Genomic DNA, 26161 nt, shown 5'->3' with positions numbered 1-26161 from the left:
ATTTTGTACTTTTTTTTTTTTTTTTTCAATTCAGATTTCTAGCATCTCTTTAAAAAATACAGCCAGTGACCCCAGGCTCTCCCTGGCACTGAAAAGCAGTTTGCTTTTTGGAGGAGGGAATGCATCTTCTTTAAGCCCCACCTGTGGCCTCCTCAGCACAAAGACCCAGCACCAATTGCAACTGATCATGCCCATGGTATTGACTGATTTCTAGTGAAGAGGTATTTTCTATATTTCTACCATATTTCTTTCTTAACAGAAACAGACCCAGATGATCTCATGCTTAAAGAGAAAGAGCTAAGAGCAAGAAATGTGATGAGTTGAGTCTCAAGGAAACTGCATTTTTCCTAATGACAGGGAATGGGGTGAATGCACATTCTAAAATCCCCATGTGATTCTGTGACTGTGGTCCACATGATGTGGTCCTCACCTCTTACTTAGCAACAGAAAAAAGGTTGTGGCTCAAGAGGCAAGCCATTGGTGAGAGAAGTGGACAAAGGGAAAGGACAGGGAAATCTCCTCTTGCCCTGACTTCCTCCCAAGACCATTCCTCAGCCAAATTCATGTCACTACCAGGGATAGCTCTGTCACCTACTAGGACACAACCATCCAGTGAGGCCTACCCTGGGCAAATTCCAAAACTGCAAATTCCATCTCAGAAACCTGTTAGAGGCACAGGGAGTCTGATTTTTTTCTCCTCCCCCACCCATCCTGCTGTCTGTTTCAGTTTTTGGTGTTTTGTTTTGTTTTTTGACATGATGTCACGCTATGCTGCCCACGCTAATCTCAAATGCTTGGGCTCAAGTAATCCTCCTGCCTCAGCAACCCAAGCCGCTGGAATTACAGGCATGTGCCACCATTCCAGGCTCTCTGTACTGTGAATCAGACATCCCCTGTCACAGGAGCTGGAATTCTGACTGCCAATCTCCCGCTCCCAGGCAAAGCGATGACAGGTCCCCAGCTCCTCTTCCCCTTCTCCCACACTCTCCTGACACCCTTGCCTTGAAAGCTCTAGGTTCTACAGAGAAAATTACCAGCAGCTGTTGAGAAGATGACCAAAGCAAATCTCCAAGCACCTCACTGATGAGAAGATTCCTACCAATGCATCCCAAATGCAGACCCAGGGTGGGATGGGCTGCACCTCAGGTGCAGGACTGAATGGACCAGGTGTCAGTCAGGGCATCTGGACCCTGGTTCTGGTTTTAGTGCTGTATAATACTAGGCAACTCATCTAACCCCTCTAAGCCTGTAATCTCAGCAATCAAGTCAGGTGACTCTTTTTACTTGTCTTGCCAAGCTCCTGATTTCTATGCTATATAAACATCACCGAGTCATACAGTAAGCTGCCTGCCTTATCCCCAGCCCCAGTTATATTCTTCTTATCCGTCCATAGTAGCCTAACTTTCTCTGCCACTACACTTAAATCACATTCCTGCATTTCTGTTAAACCTGCACCCCACCTGATACAACTCTCCTGAGAAGGACACACTCCTGATCATAGAGGGCATGATCAATAAATATTCAGTGAATAAATGAATCCAAAAAGCAAGCAAATACAGTGTGTAAAAGTACTTTGTGAACTTTTGGGTTTTTTGTACAGATGAAGGGCTAGGAATAGGATCTAGACAATTTCTGGGTAACTGACCTCAGACAATGCCTATCACCTAGACCTGCACTCTGGTCAAAGTTGATCGGAACAGAGGTTAACTCCTGATTCAAATCCATCAATCAGCACCAAAACAGGCAAGAAGACTAATGGAACAAAACAGAAAACACAGAGATTAACCCACATAAATAGTTATCTCATATTAGACAAAAGTACCAAAAACATACATTGGAGAAAAGATAGAATATTCAACCAACGGTGCTGGGAAAACCGGAAATCCATATGTAGCAGATCAAAATTGAACCCCTATCTCTCACCCCACACAAAAAATCATCTCAAAGTGGATCAAGGACCTAGGCATAAGCAAAGACCCTGCACCTACTAGAAAAAAATGTAGGCCCAAATTTCTATCATATCAGCTTAGGAAGCAAATTCCTCAACAAGACTCCTAAAGCACAAGAAGTAAAATCAAGAACCATAAATGGAATGGTATCAAACTAAAAAGCTTCTTCACAGCAAAGAAAATAATCAAGAACATGAAGAGAGAGTCTATAGAATGGAAGAAAATTTTTGCCACCTGTATCTTAGATACAGCATTAACTTCCAGGATATGCAGACAACCCAAACACCAAAAAAAAAAAAAAAAAAAAAAAAAAAAAAACCGAAGCAATAAATGGGCAAAAGAACTGAACAGACACTTCACAACTTCACAGAAGAATAATTACGATCAGTCGCAATTACAGGAAAAAATGTTCAACATCTTTAGCAATTACAGAAAAGCAAATTAAAACTACACTGAGAGATTCCAGTGTAGTTCTCACTCCAGTCAGAATGGCAATTATCAAGAATACAAATAAAAATAAATGTTGGCGAGGAGGTGGGAGAAAAGGAACACTCATACATTGCTGGTTGGACTACAAATTAGTGCAACCACTCTGGAAAGCAGTAGGGAGATTCCTCAGAAAACTTGGAATGGAACTATTTGACCCAGTTATCCCACTCCTTGGTATATTCCCAAACAACTTAAAATCAGCTTACTACAGGGACACAGCCACATCAATGTTTATAGCAGCTCAATTCACAATAACTAAGCTATGGAACCAAACTAGGTGCCCTTCAACAGATGAATGGATAAAGAAAATGTGGTAAATATACACAATGGGATGTTACTCAGCCATAAAAAAGAATGACTTCATGACTTTTGCCACTAAATGGATGAATCTGGAGACTATCATGCTAAGTGAAATAAACCAAAGGCCCAATGTTGTCTCTAATATGCAGATGCTAACACACAATGATAGAAGTAGGGAAGGAAGAATAGAAGTTCACTGGATTAGACAAAGGGGAATGAAGCGTTGGGGGGAGGATAGGAAGGACAGTAGAATTAAATGGACATAACTTTCATATGTTCATACATGAATGTACAACCAGTGTAACTCCACATCATGTACAATCCCAAGAATGGGATCCTAATTAGAAAAAGTTATATACCATGTATGTATAATATGTCAAAATACACTCTGTCATGTATATCTAAAAAGAATAAATTTTTTAAAAAAATCTGTCAATTGACTGGCTGACCAAGCATCAATCAGACTCTTCCTGTACTTGAACTGTCACAGAGAGAATAAATCTTGAGATGAAAATGATTAAACTATTATGTGGAGTCAAAGCTGGGACAGCCATTTTGTTCCTTTTCAAGCACCAGAAGCCTCCAAAGAGGAGACAGAAAGACATGAGAGATATATAGGTCTTGGAACTAAATAGAGTAGTCTCAGTTCCCAACATTCCAGGGGCGTTTCCAAGTGGCCGAACTGTTTTGTCCTTGGTTGTCTGAGTTTCTCTTGAAATTGTTCAAAATTGGGCAGAGTGTCAGACATCCTTTCCTTACAACCAAATAATCTTCCATAAAGACACTGAGAAACAAGTCACAGTCTCCTAGGAACAGGTGCAAATTTACCCACAGAAGGGAAAGCCGCCTGTAAGGGTGGAGACACGGACACTCTTCTGGGCAGTAGATACAAGGGCACTTCTCTAGCTCAGGACAAACTGAAATCCAGAGCCGGTGATGGCAGTGGTACTCCTGAGGACACACAGACACTGCTCAGCTGGGGCGAGCAGCAGAGTTGAAGCCAAAACCAGGAAGACTTTTCAAAGAAATATGCCTTCAGCCTACCACATTATTGCTAGAGCTGAGGGCCAACAGTTAGTGGCCAGTCCAAGAGGCTTCCCAGGACTCTCTGTGGAGACTGGGTGGTGCTGGAGGACTGGGAAAGTCACCAAACCAGGAGATGAGGATCACGACAGGCCAGAATGCAAACAAGTCATCTGAAAAAAGTGATAAAACTAGGAGAGGAGACATAGCCGACTTTGGATATGACCATATGGGAAAAGGTTCCCATCCAGGAACTGTAAGTAACTCAGATGGTGTTTGTCAAGAGATTACGAAACATGGCGGAAAACTTGTGGTTCCTGTAATTTGTCTGCCTCACAGAGAAATTATTGATTTTCTTCTAGAGGCAGAATCATCAATTTGTTTTGCAATGTTGATAGTTCCCTGGCTTCTGGAAGAAGCTTGAATCAAAGAATTAAAATGATCATCTCTACATTGGTTTTCTTCCTATTTACAAAGAGGGACTATTGCTTTTACAATGGCTTTCAGGCTGGGGAGATAGCTCAGCTGGTAGAGTGCTTGCCTTGCAAGCACAAGGCCCTGGGTTCGGTCCCCAGTACCACAAAAAAAGTACAATGGCTTTCACAAACATCCAAAATGTAATTATTCCAAAAAATATTTACCCTGAAAGAAATGAATGTATAGTTTTCTTTTTTCCAGACTCGACAACAGGGACACCTAGAGAAAGGTAAGCAAAAAACATAAATGCAAAATCAGATGCTAATTTCCTTCAAAAGTTGAACTGTTAACAATCTGCACTGGGAATGCTAGGCTGCCACAAACACTTTTGTAAAGTGGACTTCATCTGCCCCCTGCTGTACTCTAGGTGAATGACAGGACGTCCTAATTTAGCATCCACAGATAAGATTATTTGGCAGGTAGTAACCTTCCTGGCAGTAATGTAAAGGCTATGGCAGCAGAAACAGGGCATGTTCACCACTGTGTCCCCAGTATGTAGCATATAATATGCACTTAATAAATGTGCTAGGTGAATGAATATGCAGAGAAGGAAAGTATGCTTACAGACTCTTGAGCAGGTTAATACCAAGATTTATCAACCCAAGGGAAAAAAAAATGCAAATGTTTGCAATGCTCTGTTAATAAGCATTTGAAAATAACATGGTGCCCACTGGGCACACATTGTCAACAATCCAAAACCTGGAACCCTCTAATAATTTCACTAGGCTACAACTTGTTAAATTAAAAGAGTAACACTTAAAGATAGAGGCAGATTTTTCTAAATGTGACTGCCAAGAAATAATTCTTTAGGAGCTAAAAGCCACAAGGGTAGAAAACCATAGACTTGTCTCCAATATGGCAGAACTTGTTGAAAGATCATATAAAGTTCCCTGTCATCTTCCATCCCTTGCTCCAGGGGACTCTTGCTGCCAGTCCTCCAGTGATTATCCACAGTTCTTGCAAGGATTAATGAAGGCAAAGATGAGAAGATAGACACCATCTTATTAGGGTGCACTTATTAAATAAGTTATGGTAGGGTCCTAAGATGGGCCTGACTTCTCCAAGAAGCTGAGCTTTGAGGAACATATGTATGAATCAAATAAGCCTAAAAAAAAAAGAAAAATGGAGAAGGCATTTCCGACTGGGGGAAATGACCAAGAAAAGACACACTGAGCATGTCCCTGAGCCACTTATGAGAACAGAAGCAAGACTTTCATGAAGCTGATCCCATCTTGCATACTCTGACAGTTAACTTCAATGAAACACCAGTTTTCCTCCTGTTATTTCTGCAGTGACATTCACTAATCCCATGGGACCAACTACGAAAATCAAACCTTGAGAGAATATCATACCTATCCAACAAAAACAAATGAAATTTTCAAATTTTGCATATTTATCCATATAACATTCATGAGAATGGATTCTAAGACACTAGATCAAGGTAGAATGAACTAAAATTTTGACAAGGATTCCTTGCAGAGATTCTAAATGTAAATAATCAAGCAAACTGGGAGAGGTCCTAATTGTTTGATCATCTGTGTCCTGAAATCTGGACTCAGCAGTAGCCTCCACTAAATAAAGTGGGGAATGCCAGAATTTCTGTGGTATAATGTAAAAGACTGCTTCTAAGCCACCCAATGCTTACTCAATAATTTAATGAACTCAGGGCCATGAAAGCAGGGACAGAAGTTATGTCTAGGCTCAAGAAACAGACTTTCTCACCAAGGTAGGTCTGCATTGTTAAGGGCCTAACCTGTCAACTGGAGCATCCAACTCTGAAACCCAGCTGGGTGTGGGGATGAAGGGAGACCAGTCACTAACCCTAACCCTTTCATCATACAAAGACTGATTTGTTTTCATTGATTGGGACACACACTTATTCTAGTTCTGGATTTGTCTTCTCTGAATGCTGTCCTTTGTGGACATACTAAATACCTTAACCATGGTCATATTCCTCTCAAAAGGTGCTTTTTATGTAGGAACTCACTTGACAACAAAAGTAATAATGCAATAAGCTGGTGCTCACAGGATATATGGTTAGACTAGTGAAAGCTTTCACTGCAAAGCAGGTAACCTTATAGGATGGAGGAACGGTCTTCTGAAATCTCCAGTACCAGTCAAGAGACAACACTATGTAGAATTGGGTGTTGTCCTACCAAGAGTAGGATAGGCTTTTCAACACTATTATGATAGTATTTCTCTGGGAACTGATAAACGCAGATGGACTGACCTTTTGATCCACTTAAAATTGTCATTTGTCATCCTTATGATTTTAGACTGCTGGTTTAGAAATATTGATGTCCAAGAGATAAAATGTTTCCACCAGGGGAATATGTCTGTTTAAAATGGCCACTTGAGTTTCTTTATACCACATTACTAAACAAGCAAATAAAAGGGGAGGGTGTGTTTACTATTTTACCGGAGGCCATTGATTCTGGTTATCAAGGGAAGGATTGATGCTACATGAGACAGGCAGGAAGGGACATTTGGAAACTAGAGGATCCTTTGAGGAAATATCCTTTACTGTCTTGTTTAATAATGAAAGTTAACAGACTAGAAGAACCCTAGAGAATAAACACCAGAGACTCAAATCCCTTAGGAATCAACAGTTTGGTCACTCTGCCAGGTAGAGTCTAAGTTCTGAGTACAAAGGGAACATAAAATGGGAAAATATCAACTGCAGCCTCATTTTTCTCCTTCGTGTGTTATATATGTAAGTACATATGTTAATTATTTTTACTACCCCGCTGTCTTCCCTAATCATTCTAGATCATCATTGTTGATTAATTTTGTAGTTCATCTACAGTTCACAGAATAATGGTATTGTGCTTAGGGGGATGAACATTAAACCAAACCCTAACTGGCATTTGGAGATTTCCCCTTTTTAGGGAGGAACAGCATGTTTTGTATAAGGGACAGTTCCCTTGTGTTGTACAGGTAAGAAATCTGAAGATGGAAAAAGAATGCACATTTATGCTGGAAAACCAGAGGGTGAAATGCAGTGAAGCATGTCACCTGGGCCTACCGCAAGTCTTCCAAAATACTCCCCTCACTTTTGATAATTCCCCAAAAATAAATCCTGCCTCCCTCAGACAGAATTAAAAAAAAATACACTGAAAATTTAAAATTAGGAGGCCAACAGGTGTGTTAGTTTTTAATCAACAAGATCTACAGGTACAAAAGTTGTTTTGGAAGTGAGTTTTCTAGAAAAAGCAGTTCAGACCCAGGGAGCCAAGGCAGCATGGCGGTGGTCAGTGGTGATGGCAGCTAGAAAGTTTTCACCATCCACACAGCAGAGGCCATGTCACGCTACAGTTCCCTCTACGTCAGAGCTATCAAGAAGCCTCCCCAGCTTCTCTAAAAATTCTGCAAGTTTCTAGCCTTTGTGATTCTCCTCCTACTTAAATTATCTCAAGTGAATTCTGTTGCTAGAACTAAGAAGCCTGGCCTGGGGTGCCAGGGTGCACATCTTGTAATCCCAGCAACTGGGGAGGCCAAAGCAGGAGATTCACAAGTTCAAGGGCAGCTTAAGCAATTTAAGGAAAGAAAGAAAAGGGAGGAAGGGAGGGAGGGAGCAAAGGAGGAAGGAAGGAAGAAAAAAAGAAAAGAAAAAGAACTAGCAGGTAGCTCAATGGTAGAGCGCCCAAGCGCCCCTCGGTTCAATCCCCAGTACCGAAGGAAAAAGAAAACAAAAACTGAAAAATCTAAAAAGCCCTCTGGAAGAGTTTAGTAGCCAAGGGGCAATTGGTCTTGCCTCTCTCAGTCTGTTTCCTCATCTTTGAAAACTTACAAGCACTGCTGTAAAAATTTGAAATAATACAGGCAAAGTATCTCCTACCTAGGAAGAACTCAAATCATGACTTATTTCATTAAAATATATCCCAAATCTACTTCTTTCCCCCGGGTCATCACTCTCTCACCTTAATTATTTCAGTCATCTCCTAATTGCACTTTCACTACCCTGTCCCTCCTCCCCCAAATCTATTCTCATCACAATAGAGAAAGTAATCCAGTCAAGTCTGTTCCTATCTTCTGTTCAAAATGCCCTAATGGTTCCCAATATTCTTCCTACCAAAAGTTCCTTTCAACAGCTGACAGGAGCTACGTGATCTGGCTTCCTTTCTGCCTTGCTGACATCATGTCTTAACTGTTCTACCCCTGTCCTGGCATTCCCCATCACACTTGCCTCCTGATCATCCCTTTGGAATGATACCTACAATCATTCCCCAGACCTTTGCAAGGCAAGCACTCTACCAACTGAGCTATATCCCCAGCCCACAACCTGCTTTTATATTTTTAAATTTTCTGGTCTGACACACATTTTATATTGAAGAAAAAAAGTATAGGGTAATTTTAAAGAACAGGGTTTACAATACAGTCCCAATCCCTAGTGTTTACAAGTGGAACTTGGTCTGCCTGAACCAATCTGTCTTTGGGAACAAAAGCATGACAGGAGTTTTGAAGTATCAAGAAAAATTATCCAAAACTTGGAAATAAAGCATAAGAAGACAGCATATCCTTTCAAAGTCACACAAAGGCTTTGTTTAACATTGTCTGCCAAGGATATTTCTTAATATAGGGCAGTGGTTGTCAAAGTATAGTTCAGGGACCTCTGGGAGTCCCTAAGACACCTTTGGGATTCTGTAAGGTCTTCACTTTCCTACTATAAGCTGTGAGGTCAGATTTTCTTCGTATACTTCAACCAAACCAATATATTGCAAAATGAATGCAGAAGCTGATGAGAGAATCCAGTTTTCTGATAAGTCTATCATTTGTTCATTTGCAAAAGTGTAAAACAGTGTCATTCTTATCAAAATATTTATTTGAAATTTATCATAAAAATGTTAACATGTAATAATAGGATAGCTTACATACTGGAGAAAATATTCACAAACACTGAAATCTGAAAAGGGTTTAATTCCAAAATATATAAGAAAATCACACAATTGAATAGTAAAAAATTAAAAATTGGGTAAAGAACCTCCATAGACATTTTTCCAAAGACAACATATGTCAACAGACATATGAAGGTGCTCAACATCATTAATCCTCGAGGAAATGCAAATCAAAACTACACAATGAGATATCACCTCTCACCTGTTAGAATGGTATTCAAAGAAAAAGATGAGAGATACTGACCATTGGCAAGAATGGGGAGAAAAGGAAATTCCTGTGCACTGTTGAGGGAATGTAGACTGGAGCGGCCACTACAGAAAAGAGTATGGAGATTTAAGAAGAAATTAAGGCCAGGCGTGGTGGTGCACACCTATAATCCCAGCAGCTCAGGAGGTTGAGGCAGGAGGATCACAAGTTCAAAGACAGCCTCAGTAAAAGCAAGGCACTAAGCAACTCAGTAAGAACCTCTCACTAAATAAAAAATATAAAATAGGACTGGGGATACATCTCAGTGGTTGAGTGCCCCTGAGTTCAATCCCTGGTAACCAAAAAAAAAAGAAATTAAAAATAGAACTCCCATATGACTTGAAAATCACTTGAAGGAAATATAATCATCACCACCATGTAGCGCACCCCTACGTCCACTGCAGCACTAAAATACAAAAATATCTGTCAATGGACAAATTAAAAAATTCTTATACACACTCAATGGAATGTTACTCAGTCTTAAAAAAGAAGATCCTGCCATTCGTGACAAGGATGAAACTGAAGTACATTATGTTAAGTAAAATAGAAAAATACTGTATGATTTAATTTATATGTGGAATCTACAAGAAAGAAAAATCAAATAGAGTAGAATGGTGCTCACCAAGGGTAGGGGTGAGGAAATGGGAAGATGGAAGTCAAAAAGTACAAAGTTGCAGTTACGTAGGATGAATATGCCTAGAGATAGAATATACAGCATAGTAATATTGTATTGGATACCAGAAATTTACTAAGAGGATTTTAAGCAGACTTACCACAAAAAAAAAAAAAAAAAAAAAAGATAACTGAGATGGGACATGCTAATTTGCTTGACTATAATAATCACTAAGTATATCAAACCATGTTATATCCCTCAAATATGTGTGTGTATACACATACACACACACACACATATATATATAATTTTTTTACAGTAAACACATACTTGGCTTGTCATTTTTAAATTTATTTAAAAAGTTTAATTTTTAATAGGATAAATACTGCTAGACCAATTAGAGTCCTCAGTTTTTTAAGAGTGTAAAGAGATCCTGAAACCAAGTCTGAGACCTGCTGATCTAGATGTTTGACTTTGCTAGTTATTGTTAAGGGCTCATACTACTGAGTACACTTGTTTCAAAATACCCTTCATGGTGAACTACAGAACTCCTATTCCTCTCATTCTCTAAGTAGGTTTGCATTTTATTGGCCTCCTTATTAAGAAAGTGAATAAATTTTTATATACATTATATATTTGTAGGATGGTTATGTTTAATTTTAAAGACTACTTTCATAGGCGGTTTTTACCTCTTCTTTTCTGTGCATTCAAAAGCAGGTAAGAAGAGAACATCATGAAGTTTCAAATCATTTTTAAACACTTTCCTAATGAATGACAACTGCAGTGATCAACTATGCCTAAAACTAATTTGTCCCTTAAGGAAAGTATTTAAAAGAAGAGAACCAATCCAAAGCTTGTGAAGGAAAGTGGCATAATATGTAAGAACATGTAAGGTTAAGAATGGATTTGGGGCTGGGGATATAGCTCAGTTGGTAGAGTACTTGCCTCGAAAGCACAAGGTCCTGGGTTCAATCCCCAGCACCACAAAAAAAAAAAAAAAAAAAAAAAAAAAAGAATGGATTTGTCCTGAGCATGGTAGCACACACCTATATTCCCAGAGGCAGGTGGATCAAGAATTCAAAGTCAGCCTTAGCAACTTAGTGAGGTCCTAAGCAACTCATCAAGACCCTGCCTCTAAATAAAATATAAAAAAGGGTTAAGGATGTGGCTCAGTGGTTGAGCACCTCTGGGTTCAATCCTTGGTACCAAAAAGAAAAAAGAAAAAAAGAATGGATTTGTGAATGGGTATGGTGGCACACACCTGTAAGTAATTCCAGTGACTTGGGAGGCTGAGGTAGGAGGATCTCAAGTTCAAAGTCAGACTCAGAAACACAGTGAGACCCTGTCTCAAAATAAAAAATAAAAAGGGCTGGCTGGTAATATGGCTGAGAGGTTGAGCTCTCCTGGGTTCAATCCCTGGTGGAAGGAAAGAAGGAAAGAAAAAAAAGAAGGATGAATGGATCTGTGATCTGGGAAACAATATTCATTTTAATGCAGAAGAATATACTTTTGATCTATTGTCAGTATCTGTTCTTCCCAGCACAGGCCCCACTTATCTCTCAGGAAAACAAGAGATTACAACAATATCAATATTTTCACTTCTCACTGTGCAGAAACCTTCCCTAATCAGAAAAATAGAAAACAGCAGGAAAAATTCACAAGCTTATTACCCATTATGAAACACTGCACTAATACAGCATTTTACACTGCAGTATGCAACAGAATGATCTGAGAGGACTGGTAGAAACATTTAAATTCATACAGTGTGGATGAAACACAAGAATATGCATCTATATAACAAGTACTCCAGGTGATTTCTGATTAAAAATAGAAGCAAACCCACACTTTAAGAAACTGTCCTAGGGCTGGGGAGATAGCTCAGTTGGTAGAGTGCTTGCCTTGCAAGCACAAGGCTCTCAGTTCAATCCCCAGCACCACCAAAAAAAAAATAAAAAAAAAAAAATAAAAAACTATCCTACAGTTATTAGAATTACTACTTAACTATTCTGCTTTCCTAAGAACCATCCATGTATCTGTAACCTAAACAGCAATTTTCTTACATGGTCCATAAGACCCTTCACCATCTGGCCCAGGTCTGCATAACTTCATTTCCACTGCTACATCCATCTCTGCCCTCAGTCAACCTACACCACTGTAGGCCTGGCTTCCCACTCTAGTGCTCTCACTTTGGTAAATATGAGTGACCAACCTCTGAGCTTCAGATAACTCCTCTATAAGAATCAGAGATGAAAATACTCACTCTTGGCTACTGCATTGGCACAGGCAATAGTACCTAAATATGTTTGGTTTCTTCCCCCTACAAAACCTTCACTCTTCACACAGAAAGAGTACTGGTCTATCCTAAGTAACATGAACATTTCTTCTATAGGTACACAATGATCATAATAAGGATTTTATCTTCTCAACAAGCTGTAAACCCAATTTGGGGAGAATTTAGGAGCAGATACTGAAGCTACATTGGAACAAACTGGTATGCTGAAATTCTAAAGAAAATCCAAATCCCTAAGAGTAGCTCACCCTAGACCTCCCCAAAGTTATTTTACCACAAATTTTGGTTAATGATCATGTTGCTTAGTATTTTGATGCCAAAAGGATAAAACTCAACCACTGATATTTAGAAGACCATTGCCAAACAACTATCCAACTCATCCACAGTAGATGTTTTTTGTGTAAGGAAGGCAGGCAGGTAGAGGGGATGAAGTTGACTATTCTAGCACATTTTTAAATACTTGAGTATGTATAAAAACACTTGATAACAACTACATAAATGTACAATTTCTTCTTTTCAAGGAGCTTAATCCAGTTGAGGAAAAATACTGATAAATGCTTTCTTCCATAGACAAATAGCAACAGTCGCTATTATCCAAACTTCATCTTGCTTATTCTCTTCAGAAAGCAGGAGGTACAAAGTTAAAAATAGGTATAGTTTGGAAGACAGATGCATTTTTTTTTTTAATAAATATCATCCCCATACAAAGGATTTAAGGAAACATCTATCAGGATTTTGATACATTCTCATTATATCCTCCTGAGATCCATAAAAGACAGGTATTATTCCCATTTTATAGGCACAGCACCTGAGGCTGAAGTGTTACATAAGCCTTTGTTCAAGTTCACAAAGCTTAGAAGTGGTCATGCTGGGAACAAATCTCAGGTTTAATTCTAAGGTCCACTTCCTTTTCCTAGAATTACAATTTAAGGATTCCTCCACTATAGGTTACACAAGTTTTAGGTTGTCTCTGTATTTTGTTAACTGGGATTTAGATGCCATTTTAGATGATCTTTCTTGCTTTGTCAATGACTATAGATCTATTGGCTTTCAGAAGGATTATGTTATTTACTAACTACAATAAACTTACCAGGTTTTAAAAATTCCTAAAGGCCTCGAGGATGCAGCTCAGTGGTTAGAATGCTTACCTAGTATGTACAAAGCCTGGGTTCAATCCCCAACACCAACAAAACAAAAATAAAAATCTTTTTTTTTTTTTGCAGTGCTGGGGATCGAACCCAGGGCCTTGTGCTTGCGAGGTGAGCACTCTACCAACTGAGCTATCTCCCCAGCCCAAAAATAAAAATCTTTAACAGCCTAAATGAAAAAGTTGGGAGAAAGTAAGTTATGGACGAGCTTCAGGAAGTACAGAGGGCCAAATAAAATCAACAGACAGGCCTTAACACAAGCAAAATTGAGAGTGCAATTTTCTGTTCCTATACCTGCTTGGCAATCACTCTTCACATATTATTATTTGATTCTCTTCCCAATCTTGTAGCAGGGAAAAAACTAAGAGTTATTTTTCTTTCTGAAGTAATACAAGATCTGGTGTTCGCTTCTCAAAACCCCATTACAAGCTGGGCATGGTGGCACACAACTATAATCACAGTTTTTCAGGAGGCTGAGGCAGGAGGTTCACTCAAGCCTAGGAGTTTAAGGCCAGCATAGGTGACAAGTGTGAGACTGCAACTCAAAAAAAAATTTTTTTCTGAGATGCCCTCAGAATAATTAAGGCAAATTATTGTTTGAATATTAAATAAAAATTTTGGAAAATGTCCATGTTATATTAAAAAACCATATGTAGGATAATCCTATTCTGTGTAAAGTAAAACCAAGAGTATGTATTATGCACATGCAGACATGTCAATAAGCTTAGATTTCAATAGTACATATACCAAACTAAATAATGGTTAACTGAGGTATCCATTCAAACCAAATGGACAGGGGGATTTCCACTTCTTGATCACGATTAATTTCTTACATACGGGTAATCTTCACCTTGATTCAGTATTAGCAAAATTGTATTTCACCTACTTTTTAGTGCTTTTCAGAATGCAGTCAAGACAGAGCTTAGGGATGTTACTCACCTGTGTCTAAAGCTTAATACCAATTCAAACATCTGGAAATATGTATGTAGCTGAGTCCTAGGTTTGCAAGTCTGAGATACCTAAGACTTTGTTTTTTGTTTTTGTTTTTGTTTTGTCTTTTTTTTTTTTTTTTTTTTTTGCAATACTGGGGATTAAACCCAGGGCTTTGTGCTTGCGAGGCAAACACTCTACCAACTGAGCTATATCCCCATCCCAAGACTTTGTTTTTGATGATGTAATTTCCTATAAATCTCACAGAATTGTCATGAATATGAAAAGTACAAATATATATGTGGAAATATTTTACTGAACTATGCAACAGCTGAGATCCCAAGTCTTTATACACATATTTAGGTATTTTAAGTCACAAATTTAAAGATCATAAAAATTGTATTTTACTGCAGAATATTAAGGGTAGCTCAATTCCTCAGCCTAAACTCCAACAAAATATAAATCTGAGAAGAGAAGATCCCAGGATCTAGTATAAGACTTAGGTAGAGAGGGTGGCAATTCCATGCATGCTGCTTTGGGAAGTCCAAAATTGGCTTTATTTGACCAGGAAATCAACAACTGAAGGATCCCCCAAAGTCAAGTTCTATGGAAGAGGTTCCTGATTAAATCCAAGTAAGACAGTCATTTGATTTGTAAACTCTTGCCAAAGGAGAAAATGACTGCCAAAGGCACAATGGCCAGCTCTCCAAGCAGATCTGCATCATCATCCACAACTATAAACACGAATGAAAAAGCACTTAAAATGTACACATCAATTCTGGTCTAGTTAGTAGGTAGAGATTCAGATTACAATTTTTAGGGTGAAGCCTAAAAGTGTGCAAAAGACCTAAGCAACCTATACTAGCAGACAAGCAGCAAATCAAAAGGTCTATTTTAGGCTAAGCAACTGCTTTCCGAAAGGCCGTTTTGGATATTTACAGAGTAAAACCTTAACAGTGATATCAGTATTTTCTGAAATTTGATGGTATATTTTAATGGGTTCTTACCCATATTAATAACAAGACTCTTTTTTTTTATTCCTATATTGAAGCAATGAAACTAAAACAGTCTATATCAAGAGTGAAGTCTCTAGACGCCCCCAGCTCAATTTTGAAATTAAAATAAACTTCATTTTGGAGTTTGCTAAAAATAACCCTCAAAAGTGAAATACTGCTATTCAATTCTAAAAATAGATTATTTTCTTTGAGGCAAGAATGACCAGTCATCTACTTTCATGAGAAATAGGCGTATTCAACAGCAGCGTCACAAATGACTGACCCTCTCACAAAAGTAAACCATGTCTTAATTAAGAAATCGTTTGTCATTGAGAAAATCATCTTTTTAAAAACCTAATTTGTGATATAGATTACTAAAAATTATACCACAGAAAATATACTAACACCAAAAGTGTTATTTCAGTCAAAAATTTTGACTCTATCTTTAATCCCTTTTATTGATTCTTGATTAACAATGTTCAGAGCCTTTCAGCTGAAACGGAAGTGTTTTCTTGGAGTTCTGTAGAGAATTATGCCATCTTTGGAGAAAACATCTCTAACAAGAAATACTAAGAAATCAAATGGTCTAGATTTCACAGTTTTTTTTTTAAAGGTAAGCTAAGTCTTCCATGTCAGAACAATTGCTATTATATAACAAATTTTTATTTTTTTCATTCATAAAAACAGTCCACAGCATTCATAAAACAGGGTGGTTAAAGAAATAAAAAGAGACACTTTTTAGGTGGATTCTTTATGTTTAAGAACAGATGAGTAGGCAGCAATTTAATACAGATGGAAAACAAATACAATCCATATAAAAGCAAGATTTGAATGGAGGTGGGAGAAAAGCTATTATCAACCAAAGTAAATTTAGAACTTTCATGCAAGCAACTCCATATCTGAATTTTTTTTTACTTAAAAACCAAACTAAGTGCTTTAGTAGGTGTTTTACTGTAAAGAAGGCTACAAAAGTAATTTTAAAAGGTCAGCCTTACATATACTACACTAACACGCACCAAAAAAAATAGAGGGGGGAGGAGAAATTAATAAGCCTCAGCTATACCTAAGCTACTCACAAGTTTTCTCTTACATAGAAAGACACAGAAAAACAACTTTACAAGCTTAGCTTCAAGGTACAATACCTTAGATTTCTCACTTGGGTGTTTCCTGCTCATGCTCTTTTCAGTATAAACAAATATGGTTTATGTAGTGGAACACATACTTGAAGAATTCCTTAAAAAAGAATCACAAATTTCATTTTATATATACAACAAATTTTTAATTATGTACTGAAAATAAATTACAGGAAATAACTTTAAAATGCAACAGAGGACAAGTCACAATAAACATTCCCATTGAATTCCCTTGGGGGGGAGGGGTGAGATTGCAGTGCTCAAGGAAGATAAATATCACAAATATATCAAAAACTTCAAATTGTCTATGCATTCACACACTGACGTGAGCCACAAACATTCCTTTCACAGGAACTGTACTTATTAGCCTACCACAGAACCAGATTTTGCCATAAACTACAAAACTTTTAATACAAAATCGTATTTATATATTTATAATTCATATACATGCCCTATCTGTGATTTTAGAAAATAAAAGCTACACACTGTACAGACACTCTTAACTCATAGCTGTAGGCAACATTTTTGGATGGAATTTCTCCCCCAATAAAATTAATGGCATATTTTATGTACATGAAGGCTAAACTGCAAAAAGACAGTTCAGTTTCCCAGATATGCATCTCCTTTTAGGGCAGGTTTATAAATTTAAAAAGGCAAGACAAATGTACACCTCAGAATAACTTTCTCAGCTATAAGAGTTGCCATGTAATTTTTGTGAAATTTCTGATACATGCATTTATGTAATACTGGTATTGAAGGCAGTAAAGCAATATATACTTTAATGTAGTGGCTCAATAAAGGCTTCATTGTCATTCCGATCTGATTCTTGATACAGTGATTCATAAATTCTTTAAAAATTAAAATTTCAATGGGACGCTGTATTAAAGAGACTCTAAATAGATTTCTTAAAATATTTCCCTGAAATATCCTTTTACATAAGACAAATTTCACTAACATCAGATTAAGTAAAAAGAAGAAAAAAAAAAAAAAAAAAAAAGAATTAAACATGGCACAAATGTGCATGATATACTAATGCTCCTCAGCCAATCTCCAGGTCTAAGGAGTCTTTAAATGAATGCTTAAAACCAACAAACAATTTTCACACTCTGTGGCAGCCATCTGTGAAGCCAGTTATACTAAACTACTTCTACAGTTGATTGTAAACTTTGGTTTATTTTTATTTGAGTTCTCATTGTACAGCAAGCATGAAAAAAGGGAGAATGGAGTCCATGAGGAGATGAACTGTCAGTCTGTCTTTAATCTGGCATGATGAGACACCTGGTCAGTCAGGCCTGCTTTGATAGAGTTTGTTACAGACTGCCTTATGTTTTCCTCCATCAAATTATCACCCAGGGGCTTCAATACCTGTGGTATGAGAAATGTGCAAAACAAACAAAACATGAGGTAAAAAAAGAGTTACATATAAAAATAGATATAAAAATTCAATTCAAAGCAATGACAAAAATAACCAGGAATGTGAGAAATAAAAAGATGTTTCTCCCAAAAAAAAAAAGTTATGATGATACAAATAATGCATTTAGACATTTTATAATGCAACAAAAATTACTTTCCTCTTATTCAAACCATTTACAAATCCTATGAGATGGATGTGCAATTCCATACCCTATATGCAGCATCAAATCTGGTATGTATACAGCATTTATGCAGACCGGCCCAGACGGTCCTGCTTATTGTCCTACATGTATAAGTGTGAACACTTCAGATAGAGAAAAAAGTTAAAAATACTGTCTAATTTTTCTTCTTGTTATTGTTGGATGACAGTCTCTGTCGCTGTGCTGATGAAAGAGCACGATGAACCATTCGACGTCTAGTAACTTCAAACAGTTTGGAAAACACCTAAAACATGGAGTGATTTGTTAGGAGAATGACTCAGAGTGCCTTGATGCTAAAGAGTTTACGACTACAAGAATTTGAGACTGTAGGTTTCTCACCTTCCTGGGACTCCTCTGAAGCAAAAGAAAAGAGAAATGCGATAAATTTTAGACAAGGTTTGTTGACACAGCACAGATCTTCTCTGACTAGTGAGAACCTTACCTCAACAATACTACACTGAAAATAATTTTTCCATAACTCAGATTCTTCCATTTAATTGTTCTGTAATATGGCACCTGTGAAATTCTATAATCAATGCTGAACAGATGAGTGTTTTTTAAAAAAAGACAATGTAAAATTACTGAAATTCATGTTGCAGATAATCAGTAATGGTTCAAAATGTTAATGCAGATCATGCTTTTTTAAAAAAGTGAAGTGGTGATAGTTTTTAATCCATCTTCTCTTTAGCAGTTATCAAAGGACCATGAAAGTAGTAAGATTTATAAGAAATCAAATTCTAAATTTTAACAAATTTCCCAACACAAACTTCCAATCAGATCTTAATAAATAGAGTACTTTTCAAAAGAGAAAAGACAAAACCCAAATTAACACAGTTGGGTCATAATGACCTTATTACAAGAAAAGTCTATATCCAATCAACTTTCTTCAAAAAATGGTCTACTTCTTCAGTCATTTAATTTAAAGGCAAAAATAACCATGCACCTGCAAACCCTAAATCTCTAAATAGGTTCAACACCTTACTGACTCAGAAGGAGCATACGAAAATGCCTATCACATTGTTCATTGATAATAACCTCAGATTTCATTCTGGTCCTTGACATGACGTTTAGATATTTCACGATGATCATTTTAATGACATCCTTAAGGAGAATTATTTTTAAATAGGCAATTCCAACATACAGGTAGCAGATATATAACAAGGCACTCCTTAGTAGATACTTGCTGGGCAAGAGTTCACAGCCTGACTTTGAATTGTGGTTTGAGGTAAAAGATTATGACTGAGGTTGGTTCTCAGCTCATGATGCTTTGCTTTGTCCTTTAGTATTTCCATGGTACAGATGTTCAAAGTTTCTTTGGAAAAAAATCCCTGGGATTGTTCTTGTGGTACATCAATAAATCACCACTTTCTTCATGGAAGGCATTGAAGACCTGTCTGTCATCCAATGTTTTTCCTGCACTGCTTCTTGGTTGTATTAGTAAGAAACTTCTTTTTCTTTCCAAAAGCATGACTGTACTTCCAAACTTCTTTTCCTTACCTTTAAAACTATTCATTGATTATATTTTCTTTTCTCAAACAAAAATATTTTATTAGAGATCTGTTTCTGCCCACTGACTGGCAAAATCAGGTCTATAACTAACTAAGAATCTATCCTGAGAATATTACAGATTTAGGCTAACCAAAATACATTATGACTTTAAAGAAAAAGAAATCTTCAATTAGTACATCCGCATCCACACAAAACAGAAAACATATTTTTATCATGTAACATGAAGTAGGTATGTAGATGTGTAAACACTGCAAGGGAAGCAGGGGAATGGAGGGAGTCATAGGGAAAATGAGATTAGTCACTGAAAAACCAAAAGATACCAACCTGTTCCCACAGTGTTTCAGCAATCTGATCAATCATTGTTCCAATTTCTCTGAACTCCCCAGAGTATTTAACATATGCCCAAGTACAAAGGGATGTCAGTGCTAACCCCATGACAAGGTTACACAAGACAGCTATAGAGTTTAGGCCAATGAAGCCAGTCAGTCCTGAGATTATATACATAGCAAACATGACTGCAAACAGTGTGGCAGGAGTACGAGCAGCATAGAAGATATTTTTGCCATCATTGTGCTTTATAAAATTTGCATAGGTTTCTTCAATTTCAGCTTCAAGCTGGTCCTGATAACGACGGCAGAACTCATCTCCACCCATTTTTTTCACAGAACGAAATTGTTTAAGTGCTACTTCCTTGAGATCCAAGTGTTTTCGCTCCAGATCTGAAGGTGCAATGTAAGGCTTGTCACCACCACATACCTGTACAGACAAAATTACAGTAGGAGAGATAATTAACACTAGAAATAATTAACCCTTGAAAGAAGTTCGCTGCTCATAGTATTAAACCACTTAATACAATTTAGTTTTAAATTTGTATGTAATATTTTCAGATTATTATAGCCTATTATTTCTTACATGTTTAACTGACTCAAACAAATTTTCCAAATATGAACACCACTAAAAGCGAAGTAAAAAAAACTTTACCCTGCACTTGATACCTGACTTCACTTGACCCACATGAGATGGCTGACAAGAGTGGATAAAAGATTACTTACTGATACAGAACTTCAAAGGTTGAACAAGCTTAGGGCAGAAGCTGCTACTAGCCTTAAGCTAATGTTACTTTTATAGCAGGTTATTAAGAACAGTGCTTTGAATCACAAGTCAGAAAACATTTCAGTAGAATAACTTACCATCTGAATTTTGCACTCTAATTATGTGAATTATTCTTAGTTTTCAACAGAGATTATATAGGGGAATTGTGGAATGATATGACAATATGTAAGGAACGCTAATTTGCTCAATTACTTTAAATTCAAAAGTCTCCTATCCCACTCTAGTATCAAATTTAAATTTTAGTAACAAACCTGTTCCATGCTTTTGCAATAGAGATCTCTTGCTCCTGCTACAGCAGCAAGATTATTAGCTTCAGCTGTTGCCTGAAAAATAAAATTAAACATACCATTATTGTGCAAAAAAATACCCTATGACTCTACAAATTCTGATTAACGCAATGAATTATGTATAGTGAACAAGTCTAAATTGAACCAGAAAAAATATCAACTTAAAAGTTTTCCTTTCCTTTAGGAGGGTACATCAGTAGTTTACGATGCAGGCTTCTAAAAGAACAGTTGCCTAAGTTTTGCTTTGGTTCATGCTTAAAGAAGTTTTCAGAAAGTACCACATATGTTTAGGAAATGGATAAAAATAAAGACACAAGACTAAAATGCGCTAAGTCTCTAGATGCAAGGAATCATGAATTCCTTCCTTACACACAGTTCTCTCATTACCAGATTCACATAAGACGTGCTTTCAAACCTATAAAACTGCTTACTGCTTGAGTTTTACAGAAAATACTATTTAATCCACTATAAAACTGAGAAACTGCCCAAAGTAGTATGTCTTAAAAAATAGAACCTGGATTAAATAACATTATTTCATAAAAAAAAGAACATAATTTAAAAGGGTAGAGCCTATTCACTAGAAGCAGCTCTAAGTCAATATCAAATGAAAATAAACCTTTTTTCAAACAACAGTGTCAAAGACTCAAAGAACAGAAGTAGCTTAGTTCAGAGAGGCCCACATTAAACCATCTTATGCAATAGAAATGTTCCTACACTTTGAGCATCTAAAGAGAAGGTACCAAGGGCTTTATACCTATTGGCCTACACAAGGTTCAAGGTCTGCAATCTGTAGTTACTTTAGAACTCATGACACATACTGCCATATAAAATTTATTTTCCATGCAAAAAAGAACATTCCCCACACTGCTATTCCCAGAATTTTTCTTTAAAGCAAGACATTTGTTCTCATAAATAAGGTTATGTACAACCTTCTGCCCATTCCCTCTCATCCCATACACACACACACACACTAACACAGAGTCTCAGTCTTTTTCTCTACCTGAAGCATGGACTTTGGATGTGGAAGTTCCTCTCCTTGATAAATTTTAATGTAAGCCTAAAAAGACAAAAGATTCATTATACTCTAGGTTACACAATTTGATGACATTCCCCCAGGAAAAATTATTAAATATAAAAATAATTGGCACCATAAAAGGAAATTCTAGGCTTTAAAAATCATATACTCACATTTCAACAAAATTAATCCTATCTCAAATTATTAAGTACATGTAGCTAAATAATATCCTAGAGAAATGTTTCTATCTATAATTCCAACTTGTATAAGTTCTATTTCATATGTACAAGTTTTATACATAAAATGCCATCGCTTTATGAAACGTAATCCCTAATTCTCCCCCAATGATCAATCTTTCAACAACTTTCTGACTCAAAAATTGATTTATAACTAAACGAACATAGTATGAAAATGATCAAGCATCTGATAAGTGAAAAAAAATACTCTCTTAGTTAACTGTTTCCTCCCACCTACCTATAATGACTAATAATAATACAACCCTCTACAATGGTCTTGTTCTGGCCGGCAAGCTATTAAGAGCTAAAGAATAACAGACACGGGAAAACTAATGAATAATTCATTTGAACTCAAAAACCAGTAATAGATACTTTCGACAGCTCTTATCAAGTCCTCAGAATTCTAAGTCTGAGGGAATGTTTTTTGTAAGAACTCAGGATACAGAATTATGTTTCCAATCCCTATTATCACTCACAAATGACAAAGCAATATTTTCAGTATAAATTAATGGCTCTTCTCTCCACATCAGAGATGGAGAACAAGTAGAATAATTCTGTGAACAAATAAAATCATTTTCTAGAAGACATAAGTAGTCTGCTACTATCTCTTAAGTACCCTTAAATGTCAATACACCCATAGGCACAAAAATATAGAAGTTTTCTTTTGTTGTTGTTATTTTAAAGTAAAGGTTAAGAAACTTCTTATACATACAGATGCGCTCTAAAATGGCTACATTTCTACCCTAGTCAAATTAATAATTTAAGATTCTGCCTACCTTAAAATATTCTACAAGATCTCTACAAGTGACTTTAGATCCACTTATCTCTTTTTCCACCAAATTTTCAGGGGCAAGCAGCAATGGAACCAGATTTTGAAGCTCTCGTTTAAAGTCTTCATCAATATCTGGTGAATATGAAATTGGTCAACATATTAGTCCAAAATAAATTTACAAATAAGTCCCCATTGATAAGAATTCATAAAGTTCTATTTTATGAAATAAGAGTACAAATCTTCACTGAAGTAGAATCATTTTTGTAAAAAGTTCATCCAAACATGCCATATCTCTTAGGAAAAATATAAATTCCCCACTACCCTAATATACTTTGTCACACTCCCCCATAATTCTTCTAGTTCAAATTGTGAACTACCAAAACAACTTCTGCATTATTAAAACTAAAACATCCTTTTCAAGAAGCAAACAATTTAAGAGATTAAATTAAATTTTAATACTATATTTTGTTTTTCCAGCCATACCGTAACTCGTTAATCCTCAAGACTCTTGCCATCAACACTCAAATTAATTCTAAAACAAACATGAAATCTTATGCTATCAACTATGAAACAGAGAAATTTAAGCCTGATTACATCAATATAATAAAATGGTTAAAGCTTTTTAGCAGACTGCAATTAGATGAAATATTAAAATGTATTCAGACTTCCAAATTCTCAAGACTTCAGTTCAGAGCAAAAAAACACATTATAAAATAGGTTAATCAATATGCTAGATGGTTGCAAACAAACCAAAAAAAGCTAGAGAAACAACACTGAGCGCATTCTAATAACATTATTATTCATACATCATTATGTCCTCTAACAATTAAGACAGGAACTTTAAGGAATTATGTATTTGAAAAAACTTGATTTTAGCAAGAATGGGAATTCCTACCTTTCAATCTCCCATCAAAACTAGGATTAGTTGCAACTTTAAGACCAGGATGTGGCAAAAGGAAACAACCCAGATTTGAGAAACAATTGTGAATGTGCTTCCTTACATTCTGTAGCTCTTCATGTTGATTTTGTTTTACCTGAGGGCAGAAAGAGACAGGGTGATGGTGCAAAGAGAAAGAAAAAAAATTTAATGTTAAAGAAGAAAATTAACATGCATACTCTCATGTATGTACATTCAACTTAGATGGTTCTAAAGGCCCATTTCTGAACACTTTGATAAAGTCTTTTCTTTTTTTTTTTTTTTTTTTTTTTTTTTTTTTAATTTTTTTTTTTTTTAATTTATTTTTTTTTTATTGTAAACAAATGGGATACATGTTGTTTCTCTGTACATGGCACAAAGGCATACCATTTGTGTAATCATAAATTTACATAGAGTAATGTTGTTTGATTCATTCTGTTATTTTTTCCCTTCCCCCCACCCCTCCCACCCCTCTTTACCCTCTATACAGTCCTTCCTTCCTCCATACTTGCCCCCCTCCCTAACCCTAACTCTAACCCTAACACTAACCCTTCCCTCCCCCCCATTATGTGTCATCCTCCACTTATTAGCGATATCATTCGTCCCTTGGCTTTTTGAGATTGGCTTATCTCACTTAGCATGATATTCTCCAATTTCATCCATTTGCCGGCAAATGCCATAATTTTATCATTCTTTATGGCTGAGTAATATTCCATTGTATCAAATACAAGAAGATAGAGACACTAGCATGTATTCTATCAGATCATAATGGATTGAAGTTAGAAATAAATGAAAGAGTAAAACACAGAAACTATTCCAACATCTGGAGATTAAACAATATGCTATTATATGATGAATGGATAACAGAAGATATTAGGAAGGAAATTAAAAAATTCTTAGAGGTAAATGAGAACAAAGAAACATCATATCAAAATCTCTGGGACACTATGAAAGCAGTACTTAGAGGGAAATTTATTTCATGGAGCACATTTAATAAAAGAAGTAAAACTCAACAAATAAACGACCTAACGCTACAGCTCAAAGCCCTAGAAAAAGAAGAACAGACCAACACCAAAAGTAGTAGAAGACAGGAAATAGTTAAACTCAGAGCTGAAATCAATGAAATTGAAACAAAAGAAACAATACAAAAAATTGACAAAATAAATAGTTGGTTCTTCGAAAAAATAAACAAAATTGATAAACCTTTAGCCACACTAACAAAGAGAAGACGAGAGAAAACCCAAATCACTAAAATTCGGAATGAACAAGGAAATATCACAACAGACAGGATTGAAATACAAAACATAATTAGAAGCTATTTTGAAAATCTATACTCCAACAAAATAGAAAATTTCGAAGACATCAACAGGTTTCTAGAGACATATGAATTGCCTAAACTGAACGAGGAGGACATACACAATTTAAATAGACCAATTTCAAGTACTGAAATAGAAGAAGTCATCAAAAGCCTTCCAACAAAGAAAAGTCCGGGACCAGATGGGTTCTCAGCCGAGTTCTACAAAACCTTTAAAGAAGAGCTCATTCCAATACTTCTCAAAGTATTCCATAAAATAGAAGAGGAGGGAACCCTCCCAAACTCATTCTATGAAGCCAATATCACACTGATACCTAAACCAGACAGAGACTCATCAAGGAAAGAAAATTTCAGACCAAGACCTTACATTTTCTTAAAACCAGAAATGTTTTTTCCTAAGTAAGCTGCCTGAGATACCAAAAAAAATACAAATAATAATCAATGATAGTATCTTATGTCTGAATAACAAGTTGTGGATATAACTTATAAACTGATTTACCTTTATGTATTTATAAGTTTTTATAATGTCAAAATAAAACAAAACAAAATGAAACAAAAAAAAAATACTCATATGCCTTCAATAAAAAGATTAGCCCCTGATCAGAATAAGATCCAAGTCAAAAAGCTCCAGTATAGTCCCAGTAACTATCTTAGAAATAGTATTTTAGGGCTCTCTTTAAGTGATTATTTATGATTTATGCTCGCTATCAGAGCTTTGAAAAGAGAGACAACTGTTTATTTTCTGGAAGAAAATCTTAGAATCATTTTGGATAATTATTAACTCATCTAGAAGTAATACACATACTCTTCTAAAGGTTCTTCTCAATGGCCATTCTAACAAAACGTGCTATTCATAATTAAAACCTGGAAACCATCTAAATCTCCAACAACGGAAT

General features: G+C 36.3%; 1 protein-coding gene across 5 annotated transcripts in view; it reads right to left on the bottom strand.

The window, feature by feature from the left end:
* Nucleotides 1–16088: 16088 nt before the first annotated feature.
* ATL2 (atlastin GTPase 2) overlaps nucleotides 16089–26161 on the bottom strand; it is a 55040-nt gene continuing 44967 nt past the window's right edge. For 2 of the 5 annotated variants that reach the window (XM_079109891.1, XM_079109894.1), the window contains 7 exons: nucleotides 23930–24068; nucleotides 23039–23166; nucleotides 22012–22068; nucleotides 20976–21047; nucleotides 19936–20367; nucleotides 18442–18456; nucleotides 17894–18346 (listed from right to left, as the gene is read on the bottom strand). In XM_079109891.1, the coding sequence (XP_078966017.1) occupies nucleotides 18239–18346; nucleotides 18442–18456; nucleotides 19936–20367; nucleotides 20976–21047; nucleotides 22012–22068; nucleotides 23039–23166; nucleotides 23930–24068 (951 nt within the window). In that variant the 3' untranslated portion in view covers nucleotides 17894–18238. Of the gene's footprint in view, nucleotides 17855–17893; nucleotides 18347–18441; nucleotides 18457–19935; nucleotides 20368–20975; nucleotides 21048–22011; nucleotides 22069–23038; nucleotides 23167–23929; nucleotides 24069–26161 lie in introns of those variants that run through there. The other 3 variants (XM_079109892.1, XM_079109895.1, XM_079109893.1) reach the window with 3 other exon arrangements.

The sequence above is a fragment of the Sciurus vulgaris genome, assembly GCF_902686455.1.
Source record: "Sciurus vulgaris genome assembly, chromosome: 14".
Lineage (NCBI taxonomy): Eukaryota > Metazoa > Chordata > Mammalia > Rodentia > Sciuridae > Sciurus > Sciurus vulgaris.
Note: the sequence above shows the minus strand (reverse complement) of the source record. Positions and strands in the feature narration are given on the sequence as shown.